The sequence below is a fragment of the Patiria miniata genome, unplaced genomic scaffold, assembly GCF_015706575.1.
Source record: "Patiria miniata isolate m_02_andy unplaced genomic scaffold, ASM1570657v1 HiC_scaffold_19, whole genome shotgun sequence".
Lineage (NCBI taxonomy): Eukaryota > Metazoa > Echinodermata > Asteroidea > Valvatida > Asterinidae > Patiria > Patiria miniata.
The window spans coordinates 7,679,785-7,705,783 of NW_024037057.1; the positions used below are offsets into that span (position 1 = coordinate 7,679,785).

At 41.7% G+C, this 25,999-nt stretch overlaps 4 protein-coding genes across 6 annotated transcripts; 2 read left to right on the forward strand and 2 right to left on the reverse strand.

Annotated features, from left to right (window-relative positions):
- Positions 1-2,827: 2,827 nt before the first annotated feature.
- Positions 2,828-4,380, forward strand: LOC119725377 (RYamide receptor-like). Its single transcript, XM_038196783.1, has one exon. It carries the CDS (start codon positions 2,828-2,830, stop codon positions 3,791-3,793), a length of 966 nt encoding a protein of 321 aa, XP_038052711.1. The 3' UTR covers positions 3,794-4,380.
- Positions 4,381-5,637: 1,257 nt separating this feature from the next.
- Positions 5,638-11,743, reverse strand: LOC119725608. The gene is made up of 4 exons (XM_038197083.1): positions 11,541-11,743; positions 10,050-10,108; positions 8,793-8,954; positions 5,638-7,748 (listed from the first exon to the last, which is right to left on the reverse strand). The coding sequence occupies exons 1-4, from the start codon at positions 11,560-11,562 to the stop codon at positions 7,587-7,589; spliced, it is 405 nt and encodes a 134-aa protein (XP_038053011.1). The 5' UTR covers positions 11,563-11,743; the 3' UTR covers positions 5,638-7,586.
- A 1,249-nt stretch (positions 11,744-12,992) lies between these two features.
- On the reverse strand, positions 12,993-17,756 carry LOC119725609. Of its 3 annotated transcripts, none has more exons than XM_038197086.1 (5): positions 17,605-17,756; positions 16,443-16,817; positions 15,123-15,337; positions 14,617-14,796; positions 12,993-14,053 (listed from the first exon to the last, which is right to left on the reverse strand). In XM_038197086.1, exons 2-5 carry the CDS (start codon positions 16,453-16,455, stop codon positions 13,898-13,900), a joined length of 564 nt encoding a protein of 187 aa, XP_038053014.1. In that variant the 5' UTR covers positions 16,456-16,817; positions 17,605-17,756; the 3' UTR covers positions 12,993-13,897. The 3 variants fall into 3 exon arrangements, with proteins under 3 accessions (XP_038053014.1, XP_038053013.1, XP_038053012.1); XM_038197085.1 differs by having other exon boundaries at positions 15,123-15,325; positions 16,428-16,817; XM_038197084.1 differs by having other exon boundaries at positions 16,428-16,817.
- A 2,128-nt stretch (positions 17,757-19,884) lies between these two features.
- Positions 19,885-25,389, forward strand: LOC119725610 (proline-rich transmembrane protein 1-like). The gene is made up of 4 exons (XM_038197087.1): positions 19,885-20,020; positions 22,913-23,070; positions 24,272-24,412; positions 25,053-25,389. The coding sequence occupies exons 1-4, from the start codon at positions 20,008-20,010 to the stop codon at positions 25,212-25,214; spliced, it is 474 nt and encodes a 157-aa protein (XP_038053015.1). The 5' UTR covers positions 19,885-20,007; the 3' UTR covers positions 25,215-25,389.
- Positions 25,390-25,999: the final 610 nt, after the last annotated feature.

The window sequence follows — 25,999 nt, forward strand, 5'->3', positions numbered from 1 at the left end:
CAATGTCTTTAAGTTGGCTAATTTTGGCCCGCATACGAGTTCGCTGGCGTACGAGTTGGCCCGCGTACGACATGTACGAGTTGTCTCGCAACGAGTTGGTTCACGTACGAGTTGTATAATACTAACTAATATTAAGAATGTCCTGTTTTTTTTCGTACAAAGTGTCCAGACATTTCTGGGGCTTGGGGGCGGTATAACAATCACAAGAGCTTTAGAAAATGTTACCTTCAAAGACCGAAATTAGCTGCGTCATATCCCCTCGTTGTTACAGACGTCACGATGTACTCCATCTTCACTCATGCTGTGCTGTGCTAGCCAATGCATCGCGTCACCACGCGTGTACGTTTTTACCTTGTTTTGGTACGTTTTACCTAACTGCAGTACGTTTTTACATAATTAAGGTAAATTGACTGCTTTACTCATTCAATTTTACAATTTACATGTTTACGAGGTTTTTTTTTTCCGGCGAATTTTACCAAAATTGTGTATTATTTTACATAACAATTTTTACCTAATCATTTTTTACATATCTTTTTGAGAGTGTGGAAGTTGGGTACGTAACATTTTGCAGTGTTACTATTGAATTTTCTTTAACTTTCAGATTCAAACTTTCATTTTTGACTTTTTAACGATTTTTGGTTTTACCATTTGTGCACTCAGGAAGTATGGGAGTCCTGAAGACACATCACGGTACAACATTTCTGTATGATATTCATTTTTGCAATGCTGTTTTGGGGGACCGTAGGGTTATCTGCAAAGCTGCAAGACGTTTGCGATATCTTGTAATTTCTTTTGAGTCGGGTCGTTTTAGCCATTGAAGTATATTCTGGAGTAGCTGGAGTATTATAGCCCAAGCGGTGTGTGTTTTTGTTGTAGGGGTCATTCAAAATATAATTATTTTCTTGTAGGATTAGTAAAACATAGTTTATGTATTTGTTTGTTGATTCTGATCCGCTACATTTAATTGGTTTTTGGGGTGATTTAATTCATTTTTTTTATTGTCATTGATTAATAAAGCACTTTGCTTGGAGCATATCAGAAAGCATGATTTTGTTCCTACTTATTTAAGCATTTCAAGATCTAATCCTTTGAACCCGTGGTATTTTCAATATTGTCTAAACATATTTACTTTTTTGTTTACTGCAAACTGGGGAATCTGTTTTCCCGGTTACACACACACATTGATTGTTACGTAATGATTTGGTTGGTACAAAACAAAACACCAAAAGCTGAAAAAAAATATCTTTGGCGTCCGAATAAAGCCACAGTTGTTGTTTGGCAATAGATTGTTTCGACAGGATCAATATATCGGCGACCTTCATCCCCTTTTGACATCGAGTGCATATGTCATCGATGGAATTAACTGCCAACTTGATGGGCTTTTCCACAATCCTGGATAGAGCACGGTTGGCATCAACCCCAACGTGGTGATGGGTAGTATACAAACACAGCATGGTTTGAGTTGAAGTAGTGGGAATTACTGGTCCCGAGGTGTAGGTCAGCTTTGCGTCGGGAGGTAGTTAAGCTGACCTAATCACGAACGCCATATAGCTTCCTCGCAGGCTAGTTTCTAAGGGACAAAAGTTCACGTTGGCCGTGGGTATAAGTAGATTTTAACTTGCAACTGACGCGTTATAATTATGAGTTTAGCCGCAATGTTAAGGAAGACGACCAATTAATGAACCGCCATTAACAGTACTCCAGTGTACATCACCAAGTCACACAAAAAGTTACAACTCTCCAAAGTTTTTAAAACACACAACATATAAAATTGTATTTTTTTTCCTCTTTCATTTTCTGTTCATTTTGAGGGGTAACTCCACGGGGGTAATTCTCCATTCTGGGAGAAATTTCTATCCAAAGATGATCACCAAAAGTAGTCAGGAAGCCATCGCCATCTTCCAAAATTATGCCTAAGCTACATTGCAAAACGGATCAATTTTTGTGCCCAAATTTTATCAAAATGTCACATAAATACACGCTCACAGTTTGCAGCTAACGGCTTCCAACCTTCTGCAAACTGTCAAGTTCAGGGGCCACAAAAGCTCAAATAGAGAACCTGAGGGCATGCAAATCAATATTTGGCCGGCGTATGTAAGTTTGGCCTGTTCGCTGACATGCACAATGATTTACATATACCTGAAATCTTGCTATTTCTCATAGACCACTTTTAAGGCAAGAAGAAGGATCCATGTTTTAAAAAAATGATGCGACAATTAATGTTGAGGTCGATATCAGGCCTAAACATGCGCATGCAGCTTGCCCTGCTCTGCTGTGCGTTAAAGTTAGAGCGCCCCCCCCCAACCATTTTTTTTTTACTTTGCTACAATCGTCGGATAGCCTCTCTTCATCGAAAATTTAGAAAAGAAAATCGTGAATCAGCCCTTGATGCCCCCTTTAAAATGCTGGTCCCCCCAGGACCCGCCCGTTAGAAACTCACTGTCGCGGCATGCATGGGCGCCTCCATTTTTGAAAGTCTAAAGGTGAATCCGCACCGTATGTAGTGTTGCGATTTTTTGTTGGACTGATCCAGGTACTATATGTATGCACCTTTGACCTTGCCTCTCGTTTCTCTTTGGGCAATGTGCTTTTGCACACAAAACCCTGGAAGCCCAGGCAGGGTTTTGTGTGTGTAAAATCTCAATGACTACAAGCATCGAGGTCCCGGCAATATATATGTAAAGGCCAATTATGCACTGTCTGTGCAGTGATTAACCGATGTTCGCCTTATCACTGAAGGTTGTTTGAGTTAAATTGGACAACCTGATCGACATACGTTTGCTTGAAGTACAACCAACAAGCTAGAACGCTGTCATTTCCGTCCGCTATGGCTGACATCAACCTGATTCCTCAAATCCTGCAGACCATTATCGGTGTGCTTGGTATGATAGGCAATGGGATAGTGGCTGTGGTCATCTACAAAGTGCCTTACATGCACACCATCACCGACGCCTTCATTTTCAACCAGACTGCGACTGACTTTCTCGGGTCGCTCTTCCTCATTCTGACTGTCAACATTCCGCTTCCTGACAGCTTTCCAGACACTCCATGGTACCGCTTTGTCTGTTACATATGGTACTCGCAGCTCCTCCTGTGGGCGTGCTTCACCTCGTCCACCATCAACCTTCTCGCGCTGATATGCGAGCGCTACATCGCGCTGGTCTTTCCGGCAAAGTACATCAAGATGTACACCAAGCGAGCAATGGTTTTCATGGTGGTTGCCGTGTGGGTCTTCGGGCTGTTGTCTCAGGTGCTGTACATCGCAGTGGCGAACAAACTACAGGACGGCTACTGCTACGCAAGCTCCTCTGTGATTGCCAGGGCTTTGAGCATCATCCTAATTCTTGTGACGTTTGTCCTGCCATCTCTCGCGATGATGTTCGTCTTTGGCCACATTTACATGAAGCTGAGACGTACCAGACGAGACCACAGCATCGACGGCATTCCTACCTCGTCCGAACAGCAACTGCAGCCGGTGCATCGCGCCCGTCGCATCGCCCTGAAGACCCTCCTCTCCGTCTTCGTCAGCTTCCTCGTTTGTTGGACTTTGAACCAGACTATATTCCTGATGTTCAACTTCGGCTGGGAGCTGGACTTCACGGGACCTATCTACATCACCTCTGTGATTCTGGTGGCTGCTAACTGTTGTGTCAACCCCATCATCTTTGCCTTCATGTACAAAAGGTTCAGACGCGCCTTGTCCACCCTGATTTGTCGTGTCCCTCTTAATGACTCACAGCTCTCGGACGGAATAACTCTTGAAGGTGTCGTAAATAACCAATTTGAAAATTAAATAACTCAACTGGTGATCCTGAATCCGGTCAAATGCGTATCAACCTTCCCGTAAGAGACGTTGTGTTTCCCGTGGTTTTTTTTAGACAAACTCATCAAGGATCTTTCTTGTCGCACGATGCAAGCGCAGATTTACCCAGACTGGGACCTTGAGTGAAGAAAAACATGAAAAGCAAGATCGGACCAACTCTACTCAATCGTTTGCCAACTAAATTATCCAAAATGTTCATGGGGTAAAGACGAGGTCATTATAGTTCTCACCAGCCAAGTTTGAGGTCTCCATTCAATTTTATAAAGGAGACTCTTTTCTTTAACATTTTGCAACTGAGAGTGAAGCCAGGTGATTTCATTTTGAAGCTAAAGACTAGACTGGTGCACGTCCAACTTTTTGCAAAGATTGACCCTTCAGTAGTCTGGTGGCATGAACATAAAGAATGTGTAGAAATACAGCTGGGTACCAGATGAACTAAATGCCAGACACAGTTGATGCAGTACTAAAACAAAATAAAATCTAGTATTGCATATTTTCATACTCTATCCTCATACACAGTATTGAGTCCCAAATTTTCAGACACAGAATTACCCATGAATGTTGCTGACTTCAACATGGAGGTTTGTTAACCTTCAAATCTCATCTTATCTTTTATACTACTCGAACACAAGCCAATTTTCAACTATCAAAAGTGAAAAATGATATGAATGTCGGCATATTGTACCTCAGCCCATGGTTTGGGCGGTAAATGGCGCCACCAAGAGGTGAAATCTGACTGTCCCTTTTCACAGCGCACAATGGGGAAAAATGATCCGTTCCCAATCTGCACACTATCGAGTATGGAGTTTTATTCTGCGCGCAATGTGCAATGACTTTTTTATTACGAGGCTTCAAACGAACAATAAGCGGGTTCGGTATTCCAAAATAGTCTGGTGCACAGCAAGATTCGACCAGTTTTTTTCGGGATATCGCTGTTCATATGGGTCTGTATGACACAGCGTGCCAAAAAGAGTTCCGATTTCGGCGCGAAATGATCGCAGTAAAGGGCCATTCAGAATTTTCAATGTTTTAAAATTTCGACTTTTTTTTCCAAATTATTTTGACCCACCCACCCCTAATTTCGATTAATAAAAAAACTGATTTGTTATGCAGTATTAAAAAAAAACCACATGTATACATGTACATGCACTTGCATGTACATCATTACATCCCACTGGCGGGCCTGTGCAGTACATACAGGGGACGAAGTTGGAAAAGAAACATGCATCGCAAAATCGGAACGCTTGCGCGTAGTTCAGGCAAGTCAAAAGATTCTGGGTTTTTTGGCTCTTTTTTTTCTTTGAAAAGTGAATTTCGATTTTCAATTATTTAGCTTGGCCCACCCATCCACAATTTGGAAAAATAGTCGAAATTTTAAAACTTTGAAAATTCTGAATGGCTCCTAAGACACAACTTCATGATAATAAATGGCTGCATCCAACAACTGTGTGCGTCCTACGAACCGCCAGAGTCGGGTAACCGCCAATATATAGATAAGCTACAGTGTTATAAAACTATAGAATATATATAGCATAGCATAGCATTGCATAGAATAGCATTGTACATAGCAAAGTAGACGACTATTATGTCGGACTTCCCACCCGATTTGTTGTCCGACAAACATAATTTCTGACTACGATAATAATCCGTACACGCCTTGATTTCTTGCAAATCGTACATAGCATTTGTATTATCAGCTTGCTTGGTATAAGTGGAATAAGCATAGTGGTTGTTTAAAACAGAACGCTGTTTTCGTTATGGTGTAATCCAGTGGTCGTCGATCATTATAAATTATGAAAGTCACTTGTTTCAAATTAATTTGTGTTCAATTTTCAACATTTTATTCAAAAAAAGTATGTGTGAAATAAACCAGACGTGTTATTTCCAATGTCCGTCTGAGGTTACCTCGGCAACTTAAAACAAGTAACAACAAATGATAAGATTCAACATAAAGACAACATAAATCGTGTTATAACACATTATGTTTATATGCTAATATTTCCATATTTCAGTGACCATTCCCTTATACATTCTAAAACTGCAAAAGGTGCCTGGAGAATTTAGTCGTTAATATCTTCAGCTTTTTTGCTACCAATTTTACAGCTTCTCATCTGCAAGTATAGGGATGATTAGCCTCCCAAATGATTATTAATATTATTAAGTTGTCCACACTTTCAAAGGTTTAGAAAATATTGAATAATGTAGCACTTGTTTGTTGAATAAAACAGCTAAAATGGTTGACAAAATTTCCCTCACTGTTGGTCAGTCAGTCTATACCTTCCGGAAAAAAAGCCTGAAATTCATTCTTGGTGGCGCCCTTCCTGAACACTTGAATTGGAAAATAAATTATTAACGTGCACAAATTATGCAATTTGCAGTTGTTCTTAGTACATTGATTTCTTAAGAAAAATCACCCTCGCAAAAAGAACTTGTAAATTTGTTACAAGCATCTCAATTGAAGAAAACTGAAAAATCGCCTAACTTGAAAGAGAAGTATTGCGCCAAAAAAAAATGACCTCTCACTTTTGAAAATTTTAAAAAATGTGAACCAGTGAAACTCGGTGTACTCGTACAAAGATAAAAATGTATACAATAATTTCGTGGCGGTCATTGGGTGAAAACTTAATATTAACAGCAGATTTAAATGTCTTAGCAAATACCTTTCTTTAATAAACGTGAAGGACTCATAAGTATTTACAACAACAAAAATCTAAAATGACCGCTGATAAGGACTGCATTCAAGCCAGCCCGACTAAATCTAGAACCCATCGGCTGTAGGTAGGCAAATCTTTGCGTCGATATGCGTTTTCGTTTTCGCGATGTACGTTGTATGCGATGAATCATTCTGTCAAAAATTATGGCAAAAAGAAGGGCAATTAACCTTGTGTAAAATGCCCAAAGACGGGCCGTGCGAGGGTTCCGGAAGCTAGCTACGTAACCTTTTTACATTATATGATATAAAGCAAGCCCCCGAATCATATCTAATCTACCAACATTAAGGCTGGTTCCGAACCCACTGTATTTCAACTTCGGCTTGGGTTTTGGTCCACTGATACGGAGCAGTCCAAAGTCGTAGCCGTCTCCCAAGCAAAAAAAAAAAAAAAACCTTCTGGCTACAGTAAAAAAAGAAAAAAAAAAACGACATCAACATGCGACGATAAAATTGTGTAGATCCGAGTAACTTGGGGACAAAAGCTCTATTTTGAACAAATTGTTGATAATCCCTCATTTAAGACAATTTCTGTATTCACCAGCGTAGCCATGACGTCACTCTGATGTCACTGACACTTCGGCTCAACGATTGGTTCACGATGCCGTAGCAACAAATAGTCAGTCAAGCCTATACGTTGTGTTTATGGTACATAATGCGAGGTGATAGCGCCCTCAAGTGAAAATGGATAGAACGGCGCCACATATTATTAGCTAATAGCGTAACAGTTTGGTAACTTTCATTCTGAATTATATCCTACGTAAATCTTGGTGAAATGAATTTCCGTACATATATCTGTCTGCTGTTTTGTTCTTCAGTTGTTTTGCTTTCGGATAGCGACATAACCTTTAAAATGATTCTCGCAAGTCTCTGCAGACAACCTGCGACAACCGCCAGTAAATGAGGGTACTTAATTAATAGCACCGGGATACATTTTAATGACATTTTATCATGCTGTGCAAGAAGCGTGAACCACTGCTAATAATGAGGTGCCCGTGACCTCGACAGGAAGTGACGTCATCACTACGACGGCAAAACCTGCGTTCGTTTGGTTCAGTAGCTATTCATGAGAGTGGTGATGATGAAGTACGTGGCTACTGCGACCCCAATAACAAGCACGATGCCCGATATCAGGCCGACGTAGCTCCACATGTTGGCCTTCTTGGCAGCTTGCTCTGCTCCGTCGTAGTCCCCAGCCGCGTACAGTGCTCGAGCCTGTTGAAACAATGACTTCGAGTGAAATTGGTTCCCCCAAAATGAGGGAAGTATGCGGTTGAAAGTTTTACACTTAACAGGAAATTCTTCAACTGCTGAGAGCTCATAGAGCAAGAGGAGCACAATTTTGTGAGCCTCCTTGCAAGAAGTTTTTCCCCTTTTTTTGGTAGGTTGGTTGTTATTTTTTTGGCTCTTTGTTTTCGTTTGTTTCTGTTTTTGTTTATTTGTTAATTAGTTTGTTAGGTTTTGGTTATTGCCAGCCGCTCCAAAATGCACAAAAAAGGTTAGTTGAGTCTATAACAAGTCCAGTAAAGTTTATATAAAACGTCCAGTCAATTTGCTCAAAGGAATTATGCGCTTGTCATGTTCACTTGAATTGCTTGTGACTTGACCTGAGACTGGATGACTTGTGATGGACTTGTGATGGACTTGTGATGGACTTGTGAGGACTTGTGAGGACTTGTGAGGACTTGCGTGGACTGTACTTGTGGTGGACTTGACAGGACTTGGGAGGAATTGTGGTGGACTTGTGATGGACTTTTGATGGACTTGTTCGGACTTGTGATGGACTTGGGAGGACGGTGGTGAATTGTGATGACTTGTGACGGACTTGGAAAGACTAATGAGGACTTGGGATGGACATGTAGCGGACTTGTGATGGACTTGTGATTGAATTGTGAGGACTTGTGATGGACTTGTGTTTGAGTTGTGAGGACTTGTGAGGACTTGTGATTTACTTGTGAGGACTTGTTAGGACTTGTGGTGGACTTGTGATTGACTTGGGAGGAAATTGTAAAGACTTGTGAGGACTTGTGATGGACTTTGGGAGGACTTGTGATGAATTGTGATGACTTGTGACGGACTTGTGAAGACTAATGAGGACTTGAAATGGACTTGTGATGGACTTGTAATGAACTTGGAATGGACTTGTGATGGACTTGTAATGGACGTGTAATGAACTTGTGATGTGGTGTACTTGGGAGGACTTGTGACCGACTTTTAAAGATGGACTTGACCACAGGACTATACTGAACTGGAACTCACTCTGTTTAGCTCGGCTACGGCCATCCAGCCTATCGGGCGACACCACCAGAAACGAACGCAGTGTGCGAGGCACGCCTCCCGCTCAAACACCTCCGAGGGACACGGAGCCGCAGGCTGAGGCATGTTGTGGACCACTGTTGCCGGAGAATATTGGGCAGCAGGCTAAGACGTAAAGAGTATCCGAAAAAAAAACCAGCCAAGTGAAGAAACAAATGGTGACATGCACACAGCGGCGTAATTGGGGAGAGGGGAGGATCCTAGCTTCCTTCACCACGTTTTGACTATAGGCTCCGTGCGCCAACTAAAGAGGGCGCGTTTTTACCACTTTTGAGAGCCCCGTGGACGGGACACACAGCGTGTGCGTGTACTGTACTGGTTCGTGCGCTAAGTATACGCACGCGTTCCTGAATGTGCCAAAGCTATTGGCCACAAGCGTTTTCACGAGAGCGTCAGGCGATGGTCTCCCAGATAAATCCCTGACCAATAACTTTCGATCATTCGCAATACGCAGTGCATGGACCGGGAACCAGTCTAGGTCTCCCCCAACTTTCCCTTTCTGGCCGTTGATGGGGTACTTGTGCACGGAGCTCTAGGGGGATGAGCCGTAAGATTATCTGCTTGAAGGGCCTGTGCAATTTAATTTGTTTAATGCTGTCCATGAAAATGCACCTTCGTGTCCCATTTGAACTTATTTTCAATTTTCGTTTTGCTATTCTGAAAGGTATTTTGGTGTCTTATTGGGTTTTTTTTTAAGGCTGATGCCAATTCGTGTTGTGTATGTAGTGCATTGAGTTTAAAGCATCCTTGTTATATTCTGGAATTCAGCTGTAATTTCAGTCAGTTACCTTTTGTATTTTTTTCTCTTTTCTACCCTGTAATTATAGTTGTACATGTATATTAATGTGTTAAATGAGGACCCAGGCCACGTACAAGCATTTGCTTTTTGCCTGGTATCCGCCATTCATCACCCCCTGTGCATTGTTTAATTGTACACTATTATTTATTGTGATGTATGGAAACAAAACAATACCAATACCAATTTCCATATTCATGAGCAAAACTGAGCATCTTTTAATTGTTATTTGATTTCCGTTACAATGAATGCACAAAGGTTCACTTATGCATATCCTAAAGGCATTGCTCCCACGAATGGCTGCTACGCATTAGGTCTATGGGCTCTGTAAAAGACACATAGGAAATCTTGGTTTGAAAAGATACCAGTTCTTCGAATAAAAGGTGAGAATAAACAGCACTTACACTGTACGGTGGGGGGTAGTCGGCGGGAGGTTGCGATGTCTCATCATTGACAACCATATCTATCACATTCAATATTACAAAATAATTAGGCTCAGTTTAAGTAATGCTGGCGAAATTTAGTGACTTTTCAGGAAGCACAGCCCAAGAAACACAAAACAGACGCCATTAATGACGGCTCCATTAAGTTATTAAAGAACACAAGGTTTTGTTTAAAAGTTAAGCAATAAGCGTAGCTTGAATCTCGCTTGCAGAACGAGAGTTGAGTCGTTTTGATTGGGATAGGCATATGGCATATTCAGTGGCGCACACACGATTTGGCTTGGAGGGGCTCACGAGTTTTGTTTTTCAAATTTTGTTGGAGTAAATTTTTTTTTCCAAAAAATTTTCCCTAAATTTTTGGTCGCAGAAAACAATGTGGGTTTTTTTTTTTGGGGGGGGGGGGAGGGGGAAGCGGACTATTTTGACGTTGGTGGCGCCACTTACACCCACTACTCGAAACTAGGCCACATAGAATATCACCAAGGTCAAATCTTGGGACTAAAAAAATATTACTCAAGCCCCCTAGCCCCCCCCCCCTTGGGTGCGCCACTGTGTATAGTTTTAACCAACCTGTCCATCCAATAAGCTAGGTGGGACCATCGTGCGTATACGGTCGGCTCATTAAAGTTTGCGCAGATCAATCGCCATGAATTGTATATGAACTTTTCGACTGAGACCAAAGTTAAAACTGGTCGTGCGCACGCTGTGAGCTTCTTCAAATAACTACTGAATACAATCAGTTACGGCGCACTTTGGCCAAATCGCGATTTTAAACGCAGTTTCGTTTTCAGTATACACGTAGCAAATGACTTGTGCATTTTCGTATCAAGATATAGACTTCGCCCTTGGCCTTCGATCGAGACCAACGGATTATGCACTAAAACAAACTGTCGTTTTAAGTCAGGGAACCATTTTGTTGTTTTTATGGTATCACAGTATAGTTGTGAAGAAAGCAAAGCATAAAATATTTTATGTCATTTCCAAGCGAAAGGCGGATCCAGAAAAACAAAATTGGGAGGTGCCAATTAAACAGTAGGCATATTTCATTCTCACGACTACAAAACTCGAAACTTTGAAGGTTTTTTTTCTCAGTTCATTACTTTTTTTACCATAACCATAAATACATTTAAATAACCATAACTCGTCAACGGAACGTCCGATAAAGTGCAACAACTGTACAAATATTGTTATACTCTTTCCTAACACATGTACCTGAAAACCCTCCTTTTGACCTCTACCAAGTTCAATCTCATTTTGCCAGGAAGCCTCACACACTTTTTTATTTAATCAAAGGATGTTTGTTCCTACCTTACAACCCATACATGTAGTGGTATTTACTCGAATGTTACTACTCTATACACATCACACAATCACGTAAAGACCATAAACTCTAAAGCAAACAGGTCGATAATGTAACATTAATAATGTGTCAATGTGTCAATGGCCTATTACCTCCTTTCACGTTGTCCTCCATGTTGTGTCCGGATGTGTTTCGATCTGAATCGGAATTGATGTCGCCCACACTCGACCTACCTCGTCAAGAAAAAATCTGCCTTGCGCAGGTTGGGTATAGTTTGAATAAAGGCGTATTTGGGTTAAAACACCGCCCGCTGCACAAAGTCCGACCCATCACCGGGAGTGTATACGTACGTCATACGTTGTGCGTCACATAACGATCAATTCGTACGAGCTCAATGATTTGATTGAGGGCGCTATTTGAGGTTCCAATATGTTGATGGGGGCGCTGTTCAAAACCGACGATTATGCACACTAACGGACAATGGGCAAGTTCGCGCAAGGACTATAGTTAACCATTGGTCGACTAACGCTTGCCCGATCTCTGTCTAGTCAACGATGGTTAACTACGCTAGTCGACTATTTGGAACCAACCTACTGGGGTTGGTTGCTTCGCTGGTAACCATAGCCACGCGCGTTCATAACGTACAGCAGGGAGCCAGGATCCAGACGTTTTGCAATGACATTTTGACCAGCGTTCGACTAGAGACGTTCGCACTTTGCTATTAGTGCGCAGGCGTAAGGTACGTCACAAATCAACCACTAGTCGACTAATGGTCCTTGCCCGAACTTGGCCTATATAGTGTGCTTTTCAGGGCGATACATGCGTGAAATAAAAAAAAGGCACACGGAACGGACGATGGCACAAAACAGAGCACTACTTCTTTTTTGAAAGGGCACTTGTTCAGAAAAAAAAGGGCACTTCTGAAAACAGGGGATCTCTTTACAAAATATGGGGGGGGGGTTAAGCGCTGGTGAAAAAAAGGCATTTGAATGGAAAAGTGCAACTCTTTAGGTAAAATTGGGTGGGGTGGGGTAATTACTCCCCTTACCCCCCCCCCCCCCCCCCCCACGCTGGGTACGCCAGTGTCCCCCCCCCCCCCCCCCCCCGGATTAAAAAAAAACCACCACAAGACAAACTTAGGCAATTGATTGAACAGTTTTGTTTTGTCCCAACATACTTGATCGTTGCCCTCTACTGATAAGGGTAGGAGGTCGCGATTGTCTGATATCACAAGGCGCACTTTAGTCACTGTGTTGGACAAGATCACCTGTCGTGATCAGAATAGCATTGAAAGCAAATTTATGGGCAGCGGAAGCTTTAATCTGTTTTCTTGTGGAATATTTTGAACTCTAATTGTGTTTCAATCCTTCCACTTTTACGACGAGGCGTATATGAAAGTTGCTGCACGGCACATGGTTCCAACTATAAGACCGCTGCGGTTGATTTAGGTAGTAACTTTCCCAATGACGTTGACCGAAGTTATTTAATTCCACATGATATAAAATTTACTTACTAAAAAGGACGAGCCTTTGCAACCCACTAATTCATAATTATATATTCACCTGTAGCCGGTCTCCCACAAAATACAATACAAATCAGCCATCTGACTTATATACAAACCAATCATTAATTTTATTTACAAAGACGTTTCAATTACGAAGCTAAAACCAAGTAAGTTTAAATAATTCAGAGCACTTTTGGAAGGGTTTTTTTTAATCGGATTTTGATTATGATTTTAATCCCTCACGATTCAAATACGAGTTTACTGCTCCTTTTTTCCTATTGAAAGGTTGACGTCAGTCATTCTGTAGTGTTATGCAAAAAAATGAATATCCATGTATATTTAACACATTTTAAATGCCTAATTTTAGTATTCGGCCATTATGCTTAAGCATTTATTTGGTTCAATATTACAACAACCCAAAACCTGTTGTATTAGTTTACGGAAATTCTTGTAACAACAGTGTCGCACTTTCATAACCGTCAATGCTGCAGGGATTTTATAGTTATATAAAGTGTTATAAAATGTCTTTCTAAGCCACCTTCGATCGCTTTACGCTTCAATGACGTCATACAAACTCACATATTTTGAGTTTTTACCAAAATATTGTTAAAATGCCATCCTTACATTGTGTTTTTCTTTCTTTTTTTCAGGGGGGGGGCGTGGATTGCGAGGAATGTTGATTGCAGTGTCCGTGCTGCTATTTAAATATAAACACAAAATTAACTGGCCATAGTAATTATGGTTTAATAACTGAGTTTAAAGAATAATTTCATTTGGACGAATAATTCTTCATTATTTTTCTGTGAATTCAATCATATGCACTCAACCGACAGAACAACGCAATGGTTTAAAAATCTTAGGTCTAGGGCGCCCTCAAGCAGCTTAAGTACTGTCGCCGGTTTCGTCCATCTTGCATAGCCGAAAACCATAGAGCTCATAGCGTTCGTGTGTCTTGTTTACCATGACTAGCCTCCTGACTTGAGCTGGGTGAGTGTGTCTTGCCAGCTAAATATACTTCATCAGGAGGAATATCATGACCGAGAGAGCAAGCCCGAGAAGGATGAAGCAGCCAGAGAGAGCGGCTGACCACGCCCACCAGGTGGAGGCCTCCGTGGCCTGGGCTGAGGCATGGTACTTACCGGCTTGCCGTAAACGACGCGCCTGGAATAAGAATGACAAAAGATGCAGACATAAACGGTTAATTTGGATTAATTTAAATTGTACCATCTTTGTTTAACCAAGAGCAAATTTCAATGGAGATGAAACTGTCCATCTTGCGTAATCTGGTGGACGTTAGGGGGCGCCATCGATATTATGTTGTTCGTGAAAGGTGTGAAGTCAAGGCCATGTCCGAAAGTTGTGGCTGCAGCAGGAAATAACACGTGCGCCTATTGAAGCCACTGGCTTGTGGCTACAGCCACTTACCATAGACGTGTGTGTTACTCCCGGCCGCAGCCAGTTGATTTGGACACGGTCCAACTCACTATCAACTCAATAGTACCTGCCATAACATATTCAGTGATATTGCTGTTTTGGACATTATAATTTTTTTTTTTTTTAACTCACACGTGCAATTTTGCAACATACGATTTTACAAGGCTTTAATTCAGTTGTCTCCCCTTACAGCATTTTATTTTGTAATTTCTATTTTGGTAAAAATGCTCAAAAGTTTGCACCTAAAAAGAATTACCAAAAAAATCGAAAGATTTGTCGAAAAATCTCACCTTGGAAGCCAATGAAATGGCCACGCAACCGCATACCGGACAGCAACACGAAACCAAGATGGCGGTAGGTAATACGTCAGCATCTCTTGGAAACATCTCCGGTATTCCATCTTCCATCGCTGAGGGAGTCCTGGGCCGGCCATTTCCCAGTTCCTCAATGTTATTGCACGGATCAGTATTCTGCGAGTAAGTTTTTAAACACAGTGGTTAAAATCATATCCCACGGTGACTGAATTTGGGGACACCTGGTTTTAATTGATACCCTTTTGCCAAGCAATGTGGCACTTTTGAGACATTGGTGGCAGCAAACACACAGGTCCTTTTTCCATTGTTTGCGTCATATTGAGCATGCGCGCTTTAGCTTAAACATGACGTAAACAATTGAAAAGGACCGGTGTGTTGCTGCCACGAACGTCTCAAAAGTCTGCCATTGAATGGTTTGAACTTTTGTCTAGAAACCTGGGGACGAGGTTGCACCATACACAATGCAAATCAGAGAGACTTACTGCCTCGTTCCTGGCTGTGTGCTGACCATTGTCGAACTTCACCTGAGGACTTCCCCAGTCACTTCCATTTCGATGCTTCGATTCCTCGGTTTTGGTCGGATCGAGGAGTCGATCATAAGACAATGATCCTCCCGGATTTGACTGAGCTAATGACGTCATGCTGCTTTGATTCTCCTCCGTAATAGTATCGATACTTTGACTTTCTGAAATGAGAACTATAAGATGGGGTAAAAATGGAAATCAATCGTTAAAAGTCTCCACAGGGTAAGTCAAACAAAATGTCATTTTAAAAGCGTTCATGATCTCCCACAAAAACGGGAGAGGTTACCGTTTTTTTTTTCTATTTGGCCAACATTCGGTCTGGCCCACTGATCTCTATATAAAGACTGGATAGCTAATAAAGAGCCGCACAATGAATGAATTTGACGCCATATTGAGACCGGTGAGACCGGCTGGTGATCTACAAAGGACAAGTTGCCGTCTTATAATAGACAGCATGATTTCTTTTGTAACGTCGCGGCGCGGTTCACTTGACTTATATTTTGACCACCACCACTGACCAAGGTTTACTACAATTTTTCTAACGTCGTGGATACTTTTATAATGCTGCAGATCACTTTTTCGGCGTTTTTGAAATAATAATCACTACGGAAATGTGTCCCTTTTAGAACATCATAATATGTGTACGTGACGAAAATGCGCGTCAACTGTTGATACAACGCGCGCGTATTTACGCGTAGAACGTTCGTATTATACGCGGCCATCTTCGTGAGACCGGGGGCGAATTGGTCAATATGCGAAGTCTACTGTGTGAATGTTGTATGCATATCCGCTATCCAGTCTTTATATAGAGATCAGTGGTCTGGCCACAGTCTGTAAAAGTTTCACTAATATATTCAGTCATGTTTGAAAAGGATACAGCCTTTCTTTGTGACTAGTAGTGTGACTACCAAAAACACTACCTGGGTTCAGCCTAGGCCTCAACACGTACAATGCTTATTTTGCTTAGTATAGTAGGGCCTATACTATACATATATACTATACTATACATATACTATACTATACTATACATATATATACTATGCTTATTAAATTACTGTGCTTATAGTTATAGGAGCTCCATGACATTGGGCCCCATTATTTACATTGTGTCCATATGCAATCCCTATAAGTAATAATGTTGTCACGCTTTGTTTACTGCTTTCCTATGGAGCTTGGTGTATGGTTCACGATCCCAATCTTAAGCGCACATGTAAACTATTAAAGCGTGACGTCATCATGTCTAAGGTCTATTAGTAACCATACCTTCCTGTGAATTACCTGCAGTCTCCATCGTTTGGCTTCTCCAAGTCAGGCTTGAGGAGCAAGTCTCTTAAACCTGCCTATACCACGAGTCTATCCCCAAGGCCCACTGTTAGAGTCGATCGACAGAAGCTCGGTCTCGACCAATCTATTGCTGTTTTTTTTAAAGTCTGTTTGCAGGTACTTATTTATGGACTGGAACTCGGCGAAACAAATCTGTAATGGCGAGAAACTGTCCAACTTGCCAACACTATAGTATTGCTGAATGATCCGATGTGAGGTCTGTGTATTATCGACAAGTGGAAAGCGTCAATTCGTGTAGTGTCCGGTTCGGTGTTTTTCCATTCAAGTTGACATCACACAATACCGTGCCGTGAACTGTGTACAGGTTACCTACAGAAATAAAACGAACCGGAAAAGCAAATGATTATTTATCAGAATTATTTCCTTTTCCCTAGGACTGTGCTCAATGTGACAAGGAAGCATACTATAGCGTACTATCTTAAACTATCGATGATAGAAAATTAGCTAACAAATTATTACGTTAAAGTAAAAAAAATGTATCTGATAACCACAAACACATAATTGTGTACAATCAAGACAACTTATTGTGACGTCATAAAAGAAAATTCACTTCACGCTCGCAACGAAGTATGATCTATGGCACAGAAACAAAAGATTCGAAGGACGAACCGATTAAATTCATTCAGATCAATCGAATAGATCGAGTTTTCCCTGAGTTTCGACTGGGCCTATAAATGATTTCTCATTCCCCAAGGTATACAGTTCTGTCTATGAGAGGTATTTTCACTCAATCGTCCGGTCCCTATTGCGACTCTCAGCGTTACAACAAAATTTCAATTTTGAAATAGATAAATGAATCAAATATGCCTGTATAATAATGTCATCCTTACATGCATGTATAGCGCACTCACTCTGGTACAAAATGTGGAACGTATATAGGCATTATGTACAAGGCATGTACTGTCATATCGGAATAAAGGCGCCTGTTTTCGTATCCACGTTTTGAGTCCGTATATGTGTCATTTTACACGGCCTGCTTACAGTTTTATACTCAAAGAGAAATAAAAATGGTTAAGTATACCAAGCCAAAAAAACATGCAAGCTCAAAATGGACTGCAAAACGTGCAATGGCGGTTTGAAAAAAATGGGTACATACCTATGTTGCTCGATCCTCCATAATGCAGTCACCCTTTTTCTACAGCCATACAGTCTTGCGCGATGTTGCCCAGTGTTTGCACTTTGTCACACGCGTACCCAGGCTATAGGTTTACACACAGTACAGCAGTTAATTATTGAACCACGCATAATACTGACTGATATAGGGTTGTTTTTTTCCCCCTTTGCAAGACAAAGGTCGCAGATTATTTTTTTTATAACTTTTATAATCTGAAGTCAATACACTTTGTCCTGAACCCTAGACGATCGAGATTAGTTTTCGGTATTATTTTGTTGTCTCGTTTTAATCACTCCTTTGTTTTGTTGACTCGTGTTTTATTACGTTATTAGTTAATTGTGTGAGAGTTTTTTTTTCTTTAGGTTTGTTTGCATTTCTTCAATAAATTGTACTGCTCATAGCTCTTGGTTTCATTTTAAATAAACAAAACAAAAGTAATTTCACATTTGTAAAAACTTGCGAGAATAAAATCGACTGTTTTTACATTTCAATTGATGTCCAGCATCAATGTAAAAACAGTCGAAGCTTGCTTTCATTTTAGATTAAAAAAAAGTTGTTTCACATTTTTACTTGCGAGAATAAAATCGACTGTTCTATACATTTCAATTTCATTCCAGAGGAGGGCAGTTTCCCATGTTAGTTCAAACACAAAGGCCCTTAATGAACACAGTCATGGTGATGAAAAGAAAGCATACAACGTGCCGCGTAGAACTCTTATATATGTAGTTATGTAATGTTTGACTTATGCTTCTCCAAATATTTACCATCTCGACGTCGTGGAGGGGGATGGTCGAGAACCCACGTCCAAACGGTCAATGTGCCACTAAACAAAAACTGACCGGTGCTCAGTACTACTAGCCAGGGTGAGGGCCGTAGTCAGCCTGGAGTGGTGGGAGGGATCAGGGATGTTGAAACTTGAAGCGCATCTTTCATGTCTATCCGCACAGAAATACATGTAGGCCTACACATTAATTGAGTAAAACTTAAAATAATGTCAATCCCAAGGAAAAAAGTGGAACTGCGGTCAATTGGGGGGGGGGGGTGTCATCCGACGTACCCCTGTCCACTTACTAAACTGTCGGGCCCACCGTAGCCGGGGAATCGGGGGGGGGGGGTAGAAAGACCATGGAGGAAGGAATTAACCTTCCTCCATGGAAAGACCTACCCATCCCATTACATGTCCCTATTTATATCCCATGACGTCACGACGTCGCGGCTGTCAATATAACTGGTACTTGTACTTCTTCTATAAATCGGCAAGCCTTACGGGGTGTCGGACGCTTCGCCCCATTTCCACGTCGCCCCATGTCACTTCGCCCGTTACCACTTCGCCCCATCCCCACTTCGCCCCATCCCCACATCGCCCCATCTCCGCTTCGCCCCATCCCCGCTTCGCCCCATCCCCGCTTCGCCCCATCCCCACTTCGCCCCATCCCAACTTCGCCCCATGTAGTATGAAAAGGTGAAGGCTAGGGGTGCAGACCAAATAAACTGCCAAAGACCCCAGATAATAAATGCTCCCAATTCTAGAAACTCAGGAAAAATACAAACTCTCTGATGAGGTGCTCGAGACACAGATGAGAGAAATGATGGCTCTATCCCATTCAGAGACGCCTCTCCTATCATGCCTATTGGCTTGTGAATAAAATCATCAGCCCGGCTGGATTCAAAAGAATCCGTAGGTATGGGTCAGTGAGTTAAAAGGAATTCACTGCCTTGAGGAAAATGTTCCGTCAACATTAGGATGTCAAAGGTATTGTCGTTCTCAGATAAGTGGGAGACGCCCGGTTGGTATAGCTGGGTTGGGAACAGTTGGATCTCAGTTACTTCAAGCTTTTTTCTCGGTAGAGGAGAGCCTAGCTTGAGAGGTTGGTTATGAATTGTTCATTTGGTGATGGGCTAATTCTTTCCGTTGGTTAACAATTAGTGAATCTGTAGAAATTTTTTTTTTTTAAGCCAATATAACAGATGAGATTTTTTTTTTTACATGTAACGGCTGGGGCGAAGTGGGGATGGGGCGAAGTGGGGATGGGGCGAAGTGGGAATGGGGCGAAGTGGGAATGGGGCGAAGTGGGAATGGGGCGATGTGGGAATGGGGCGAAGTGGTTAGGGGCGACGTGACATGGGGCGACGTGGAAATGGGGCGAAGTGTCCGACATTCGCCTTACGAATACGAGTGAGCACCAGTTACGTGAAAGGCACATTCACATTCTCGTCAACCTCGTCCCCGGGGCTTACTATATTTTCAACCTCGCGCTGAGATAGCAGGTAGCGGTGGCCGCGTACTGCTCGACACCCTGAGGACGAGGCTGCATTCTCGTTTGTTATCGATCAGTGTTGTGGAACTCCGTCACACTCTTGTCCGCTCAAACCCGACAAAAACTCATGGAAAGTCAAGGTAAGTGAGACTGGTGATTGTTTCTTTTATTTCTTTGTCAACTCAATTAACATATGCGTCAATTAGCTGGCTAACATTGGATGTTTGTAAGGGTAGAACACGTAATTTTTAAAAGTGAATCCTCTGGCTCTGTGCATGACTAAACGTACTGTGTGGTGCACAGTTCCCACCGCGTCATCACAGGGAATTTCCCATTGCACTTTTTGCAGTATTGCGCGGTACGTCGTAGGCCTATATTGCTGTTGTGCCCATTCTTGAAAATCACGCATTCTCGAAAATGGGCATGCACATTCTCGAGAATGGGCGCGCATTCTAAGAATGAGCGCCCATTCTTAAGAACGAGCACGCGTTCTTAAGAATGAGCGCTCATTCTTAAGATTGGTTGGGAATATCACGTGCACAATTTATTAATTTTGCCCAATCTTAACAAACATTGCACGACATAATTATGTTAAATGAATTGTATAGCGGTTAAAAGGGAAACAATTCATATATTGAGGAAAGAAAATGTGCTATGCTTCTGTACTCGTATAATTACGATAATTTGAATCAAATTAAACCTGTTATTATTGCTTTTTTCTGCCCACTATGGGAAGTTTTGTAATAACGGAGGACTGGGAACTAGTCTGGGAAGTGCTTTGTTTAGGCTAGACAAGTTACAAGTCCCTGCATGTATCATATGCGTGCCACAAAAAAACCGATGTCCAGAACCTGCCAAAATTGCTCTTTTGACTAGATAGAATCCAGCTCTGCGACGTTATGGTGGGATGTGAACAATAAATTGGTGGCAATTTAAATGGGAAATAGCATTAGCACTATGGGATGTCGCAGTATTCATTCTCATTCTTCACATTCTTCATTCTTACGTCCCCCCCCCCCCCCCCCCCCCCCCCCCCCCCCCCCCCCCCCCGCTTTTATTATCCCAAAAATCAGAATTCTTTGCACTAGTATTATTATGTCTCTTATATTTTCCCGGTCCCCCCCATATTAATACGCCTTTACTTATCATATCCACTCTACTTTTCAGCGCCTTGCGTTGCAACAGTATAATTATTGAGAATCAGTGAACGAGGATTCAGCTAGACTTGCCAAGCGCAGCCGGTGCTCGGCATCGACAAGACCGTTATCTTGTCGCGCATTCTCGAGAATGTGCGCTCAATCTGGAAGAGTTATTTTTTGCCAAGATTGAGCAAGGATCCAGTTGCACATTCTCAAGAATGTGCATGCCCATTCTCGAGAATGCGTGATTTTCAAGAATGGGCACAACATTGCCAAAACTCTTCGTTAATTAACGAGCTCTCCTATTCCTTCCTCCATGCTCCAATTAATACAAACAGAATTACTAAATATCACTGTGCAATCAGTTGACGTTGGTGTCAAAACTGTGTAGGCCTAAACAGTTTTTTACTCATTAGTTACTGGCATGAAATTTACTATTTAGTCCAGTAAAATTTCGTCATGTTCGTGGGAAAGAATAAATCCAGATTGTGCACAAAGTCTATGGAGCTGAGAGTCATGGGAGAGTCAAGAATATTTTTCAAGTATTTTCTAACAAAATTGGAAATGTTCCTCTGTCCCGGATTCATGTCTTTTCATCGTTTTTTCAATGACTGACCTTCGTTGAGATGATATATGATAAAAAAAAAGTGGGTTCAGGATGCAACATTCTTTCCAGATCGTGTCCTGAAATTAAGTCAAGTATCCAACTGAAATTTGAGTCATGTTTTCTTGTTTGTCATAACAAAAAAATTAAAATCATTTGCTTATTTTTGTTTGCATCTTACAAGTGGTCTAAGCGCATGTAAGAAAAAAAAGTCTGAAATGGGGTGGTATTAAAACTCTATGATAAACCATATCGTGGTTTAGTTTCTCTGTCATGCGTGTATTTTTTTTTACACACAGCAAATTAGCCGATAGTGGTTTCTTAAGACTTAAAGGGAATGTACAACATTTGCTTTTGCTGTAATTTTCAGAAATGGATGGAATTGGGGGGTTGGAAATATATAGCAAATATAGTTAGTTACACTGACTTTTTTGAGGTTTTGGGTTCAAAAATGCTATAAAAACCAAGAAAAACAATCATTTTCCTGTAGTCTGGTTCCCTGACTCCATTTAAGAAGAAACAGAGCAGTTTACATACATTGGGGAATTGTAAGGTCAGGGAACCAGTCTAGCTGGCTTGTACCTGTTCATAGGTGTGTAATCAATTGCAAACAAGTGCGATGGTCAACTGGGGCCAGTATTTGAAAAAAAAGCCAGTTTTTTCCAACGCTGTTTGGCCGATCAGCGTTGGAAATTGATACGAAAATACCACTTTTCTTGAAAATGACAGTATACCAGGTGCCATGATTTTACAGGATGCTTTACACTGTCATTCACTAACAGTCCAGCAAGGTATTTCAAAATGATTTGGTAGTTTTATTTTTGGATGTTTGCAAATGTTGTATCTTCCCTTTAAGGGAAAGAATATTGCATCGTGATGCCACTTTTATCATCATATATTATCTTAATGAAGGTCAGTTATTGCAGAAATGTTGAAAAGACATGCATCTGGGACTTAAAAACATTTCCAATTTTGTTAGAAAATACTTTAAAAATGCACTTGTCTCGCCATAGACTTTGTACACAACCAAAGAAGTGGTGTCTGGATATTACATTCTTTCCGTTTCGATGACTAATCTTTCATTTTTCTGATAATTCTGGCCCAATTTCTTCATTGTTAGCTGTCGCAGCACTTGGTGGTTTAACACAACCATTCATGACCCCAGATATGCCGAAAACGAGTACAAGTAGCAAAAAATATCAACCATTCCCCCACTCCATTAGTGCCTCAGTCTGCACAATAAAAATTGCAACAGAATGACAATATACATTTCATGTTCGTTCTTTCAGGAAGCACCGTAGCTGCTCCGCTGCCGGACAAGCAGGGCCAGGCTTACAGTCAGCAGCCTGCCCCAGGGTATGCCCCAGGGTATAACGCCGGGCAGATGTCTCAGGCTCCCGTCCCCCAAGTCATGTACCCCCCAGGCCAAGCCCCACCGGCCTACTCGGTAAGTAACTCTATATAAAGTTGCTGGGAATAGACCCGTGCAGTTGGAGGAAACAACCATTACGCCTCTTCAATAAGGGAATAAATGTGTGCTCCGGAGGTTTTTATCACTCTGTTTAATACCACTTAGAGTCTGGGTGCTGATAATTACCCGAGCCGGAGGCGAGGGTAATTATCAGCACCCAGACTCTAAGTGGTATTAAACAGAGTGATAAATACCGACGGAGTACATATTTATTCCCATTCATAAATACCTTTTCGGTAAAAAAAAATCATATAATTCGTTCAAAACATCCCGTTTTTGTTCAACAAATTCACTTCATGGTTTTTGAATCATCCCTCCTGCAAAATAATGGAGTGTTCAGCTGGCGAGTAAGATGAAAACAACCCTTTTATGGAGATTGACGCGCGCGTATCATGTTCTATGCGATGTCGCGCAGAACGCACCTGGCGCGTTGCGTTTTGAATTTAGAACTATAAAATTCTAACTCCATGGTAGTGTTGCGCATGCCTACGTGAGGATTGTGAACGTTCAACCAATGAAACGATAAGAGGCACTGGATTTTTAGGAGTCCACATTTTATTGTGACACTGGAAAAGTGTTTAAGACCAGCTAGCCATGTCTTTATCATCCGTTTAATACCGGCCACGTGACGGGCTCTCGACCAATAGGAATGGCTAAACTGTCTGAGGTATTTATGAATGAGCCTTTTCGCAATGTCAACTGCGCGTGTGCACCACAATTTTTAGTTTAATGAGGTTTTATGAGGGATACAAAGCAGATGAATGCACACAATAGACCTTATTCACGATGAAGCTATTTTTGATCGTGTTCCCTGAGTTTCATTTACACGTGATTTTGTCGCGCGATAATGTCACGCGTATTTATACACACACACAAATCAATGAGCGCGTTTACATAAGTCGTGCGACTTATCGAACTAATAATTTCAAAAATCGCGCAACATATCACGCATTTGTTCATTTGCATTGCCGCGCGACATAGTCCTTGCGACAAAATCATTTATAAATAGGCCTTGTAAACTGTAGAATGGGATGGTGTCAGACTATTGATTTTTCATTTTCATTTTTTAAAAAATTAAATAAAATACACAATATACTGGTAATGACATTTGCCAAAGTCACTGATTTAGAAGGAAAACAATTCTAACTTTTAAAAAATTTTATCCCAAATTTTCCAGACGGCTCCACCAGTTCAGTACATCATTCAGAACCCCCAACCGCTTGTCAATCCACCCAATGATTACTTCATCCAGGCCATACTCGTCACCGTGTTCTGTTTCTGGCCAACCGGCATCATTGCCATCATCAAAGCATTGGATGTGAGTATGAGAGTCTTAGGCCCCCCCAAAAAGTCTCCGGTTTCTGGTATGGAGCTTGCCCAAAAAGTGGTGCAGCGACGCGGCTTTTTTTTTTTTTACCTGATTTTGTGCTTCAAATGTCGGCTGATGACTGCAAATGGTGCCCGACTAAACTTAGTGCAAATATATGGGAGTCCAGAGAGGCCACATAAAGCTTATTCTCGACCATAACCCAATCTAAAAACACGTTAAAATTGTGCAGCAGCAGGATTCCAGTCAAACCAGTGAGTTTGGCGGTTTTGAGACATCATCTTTCATTGAAAAAAAACTTTTTCATTTTGCCTACGGCGACGCGAGCGCATACCAGAAACCGGAGACTTTTTTTGTAGGGGGCCTAAACTACTTGTTTCCCACCTTTGTTTATCACACATCAGTTGAGGGCGTCAACATGCAGTGACTTGTAAAAATTTAGTAAGTTGGCCACAGATTCGCCTACAAATCTCTCTTAAAGACTTACAGTTCTCGCATGAAAGTATACTGTCTGAGGTACAAGGTAAGCAAACAAAATTGTCTTTTTTTTTTCTGTTTCGAAAGTAGCGTCAGGTTGCAAAATTTTTTCTTGTCATGATATATGATTCATTTTCTTGTCTTTGTGCTTTAGTCACGCAGAGCCGCCCAGACCGGTGATGCCCAGAATGCCCAGCTGTCCTCCCAAGCTGCTCGCAAGATGTCCCTCATCAGTCTCTTTGTTGGCATAGCGATACTCGTCGTCATTGCCATCATCATCGTCATTGAGCTGGTGGTCGTCTTCTCCTTATACTAACGACTTGAAGGCACTGGGGCCGGTTTCACAAAACCAGAAGACGGTTCAATGATTTCAGGACAAAGCAATAATGCATGTAGTCACCAGATTAAACGACCCAAACACTGATATTAAATTAAGACAAGTGTTAGTTACCAATGAAGTTTGGATGCATTGAACAAATCATACAGTTTGGTAAGATGTATTGCACAATATGCCCTCCTAAGACACATCTTAAGAGTTTTGTGAAATTGGCCCCAGCCGTGCTGTGGTGAAAAGAAAGGACTTGCATCACTGAGAGTTTTTACAAAGGGGAGACTTCAACTCCACTGTCAACTACTTACATAAAATAACAATAATGGGTATTTAAAAAGTGCACTCCCTGGGGAGTGTATGCTCCATGCGCCAACAAAAGAGGGCGCACTTTTACTTTTTCTGAGAGCCCCTTGAACGGGACTCTGCGTGTGGGCACTGTAATTCGCGCACGAATGTGCAAAAAGCCAAGCCACAGCGTCTTCGCACGTGTGTGTCAGGCGTCGTTGGCGCGTGAATACATTCGAATCGCTCCAATTTAACTTGCGATTGTCTCCCACACTAATCTCCGACCCCAACAACTTTAGATCTTTCAAAATACGCAGTGGATGAATCGGAAACCAGTCTAGGTCACCCCCAACTCTCCTTTTTCTGGCGTTGATGGGGTACATGTGCATGGAGCCCATACAGCTCGCTGCCATTTTGGCGCAAAGCAGCTTAAATCAACCACAATAACCATCTCTGCCCTCACAGGTACCCATTCACTCCTGGGT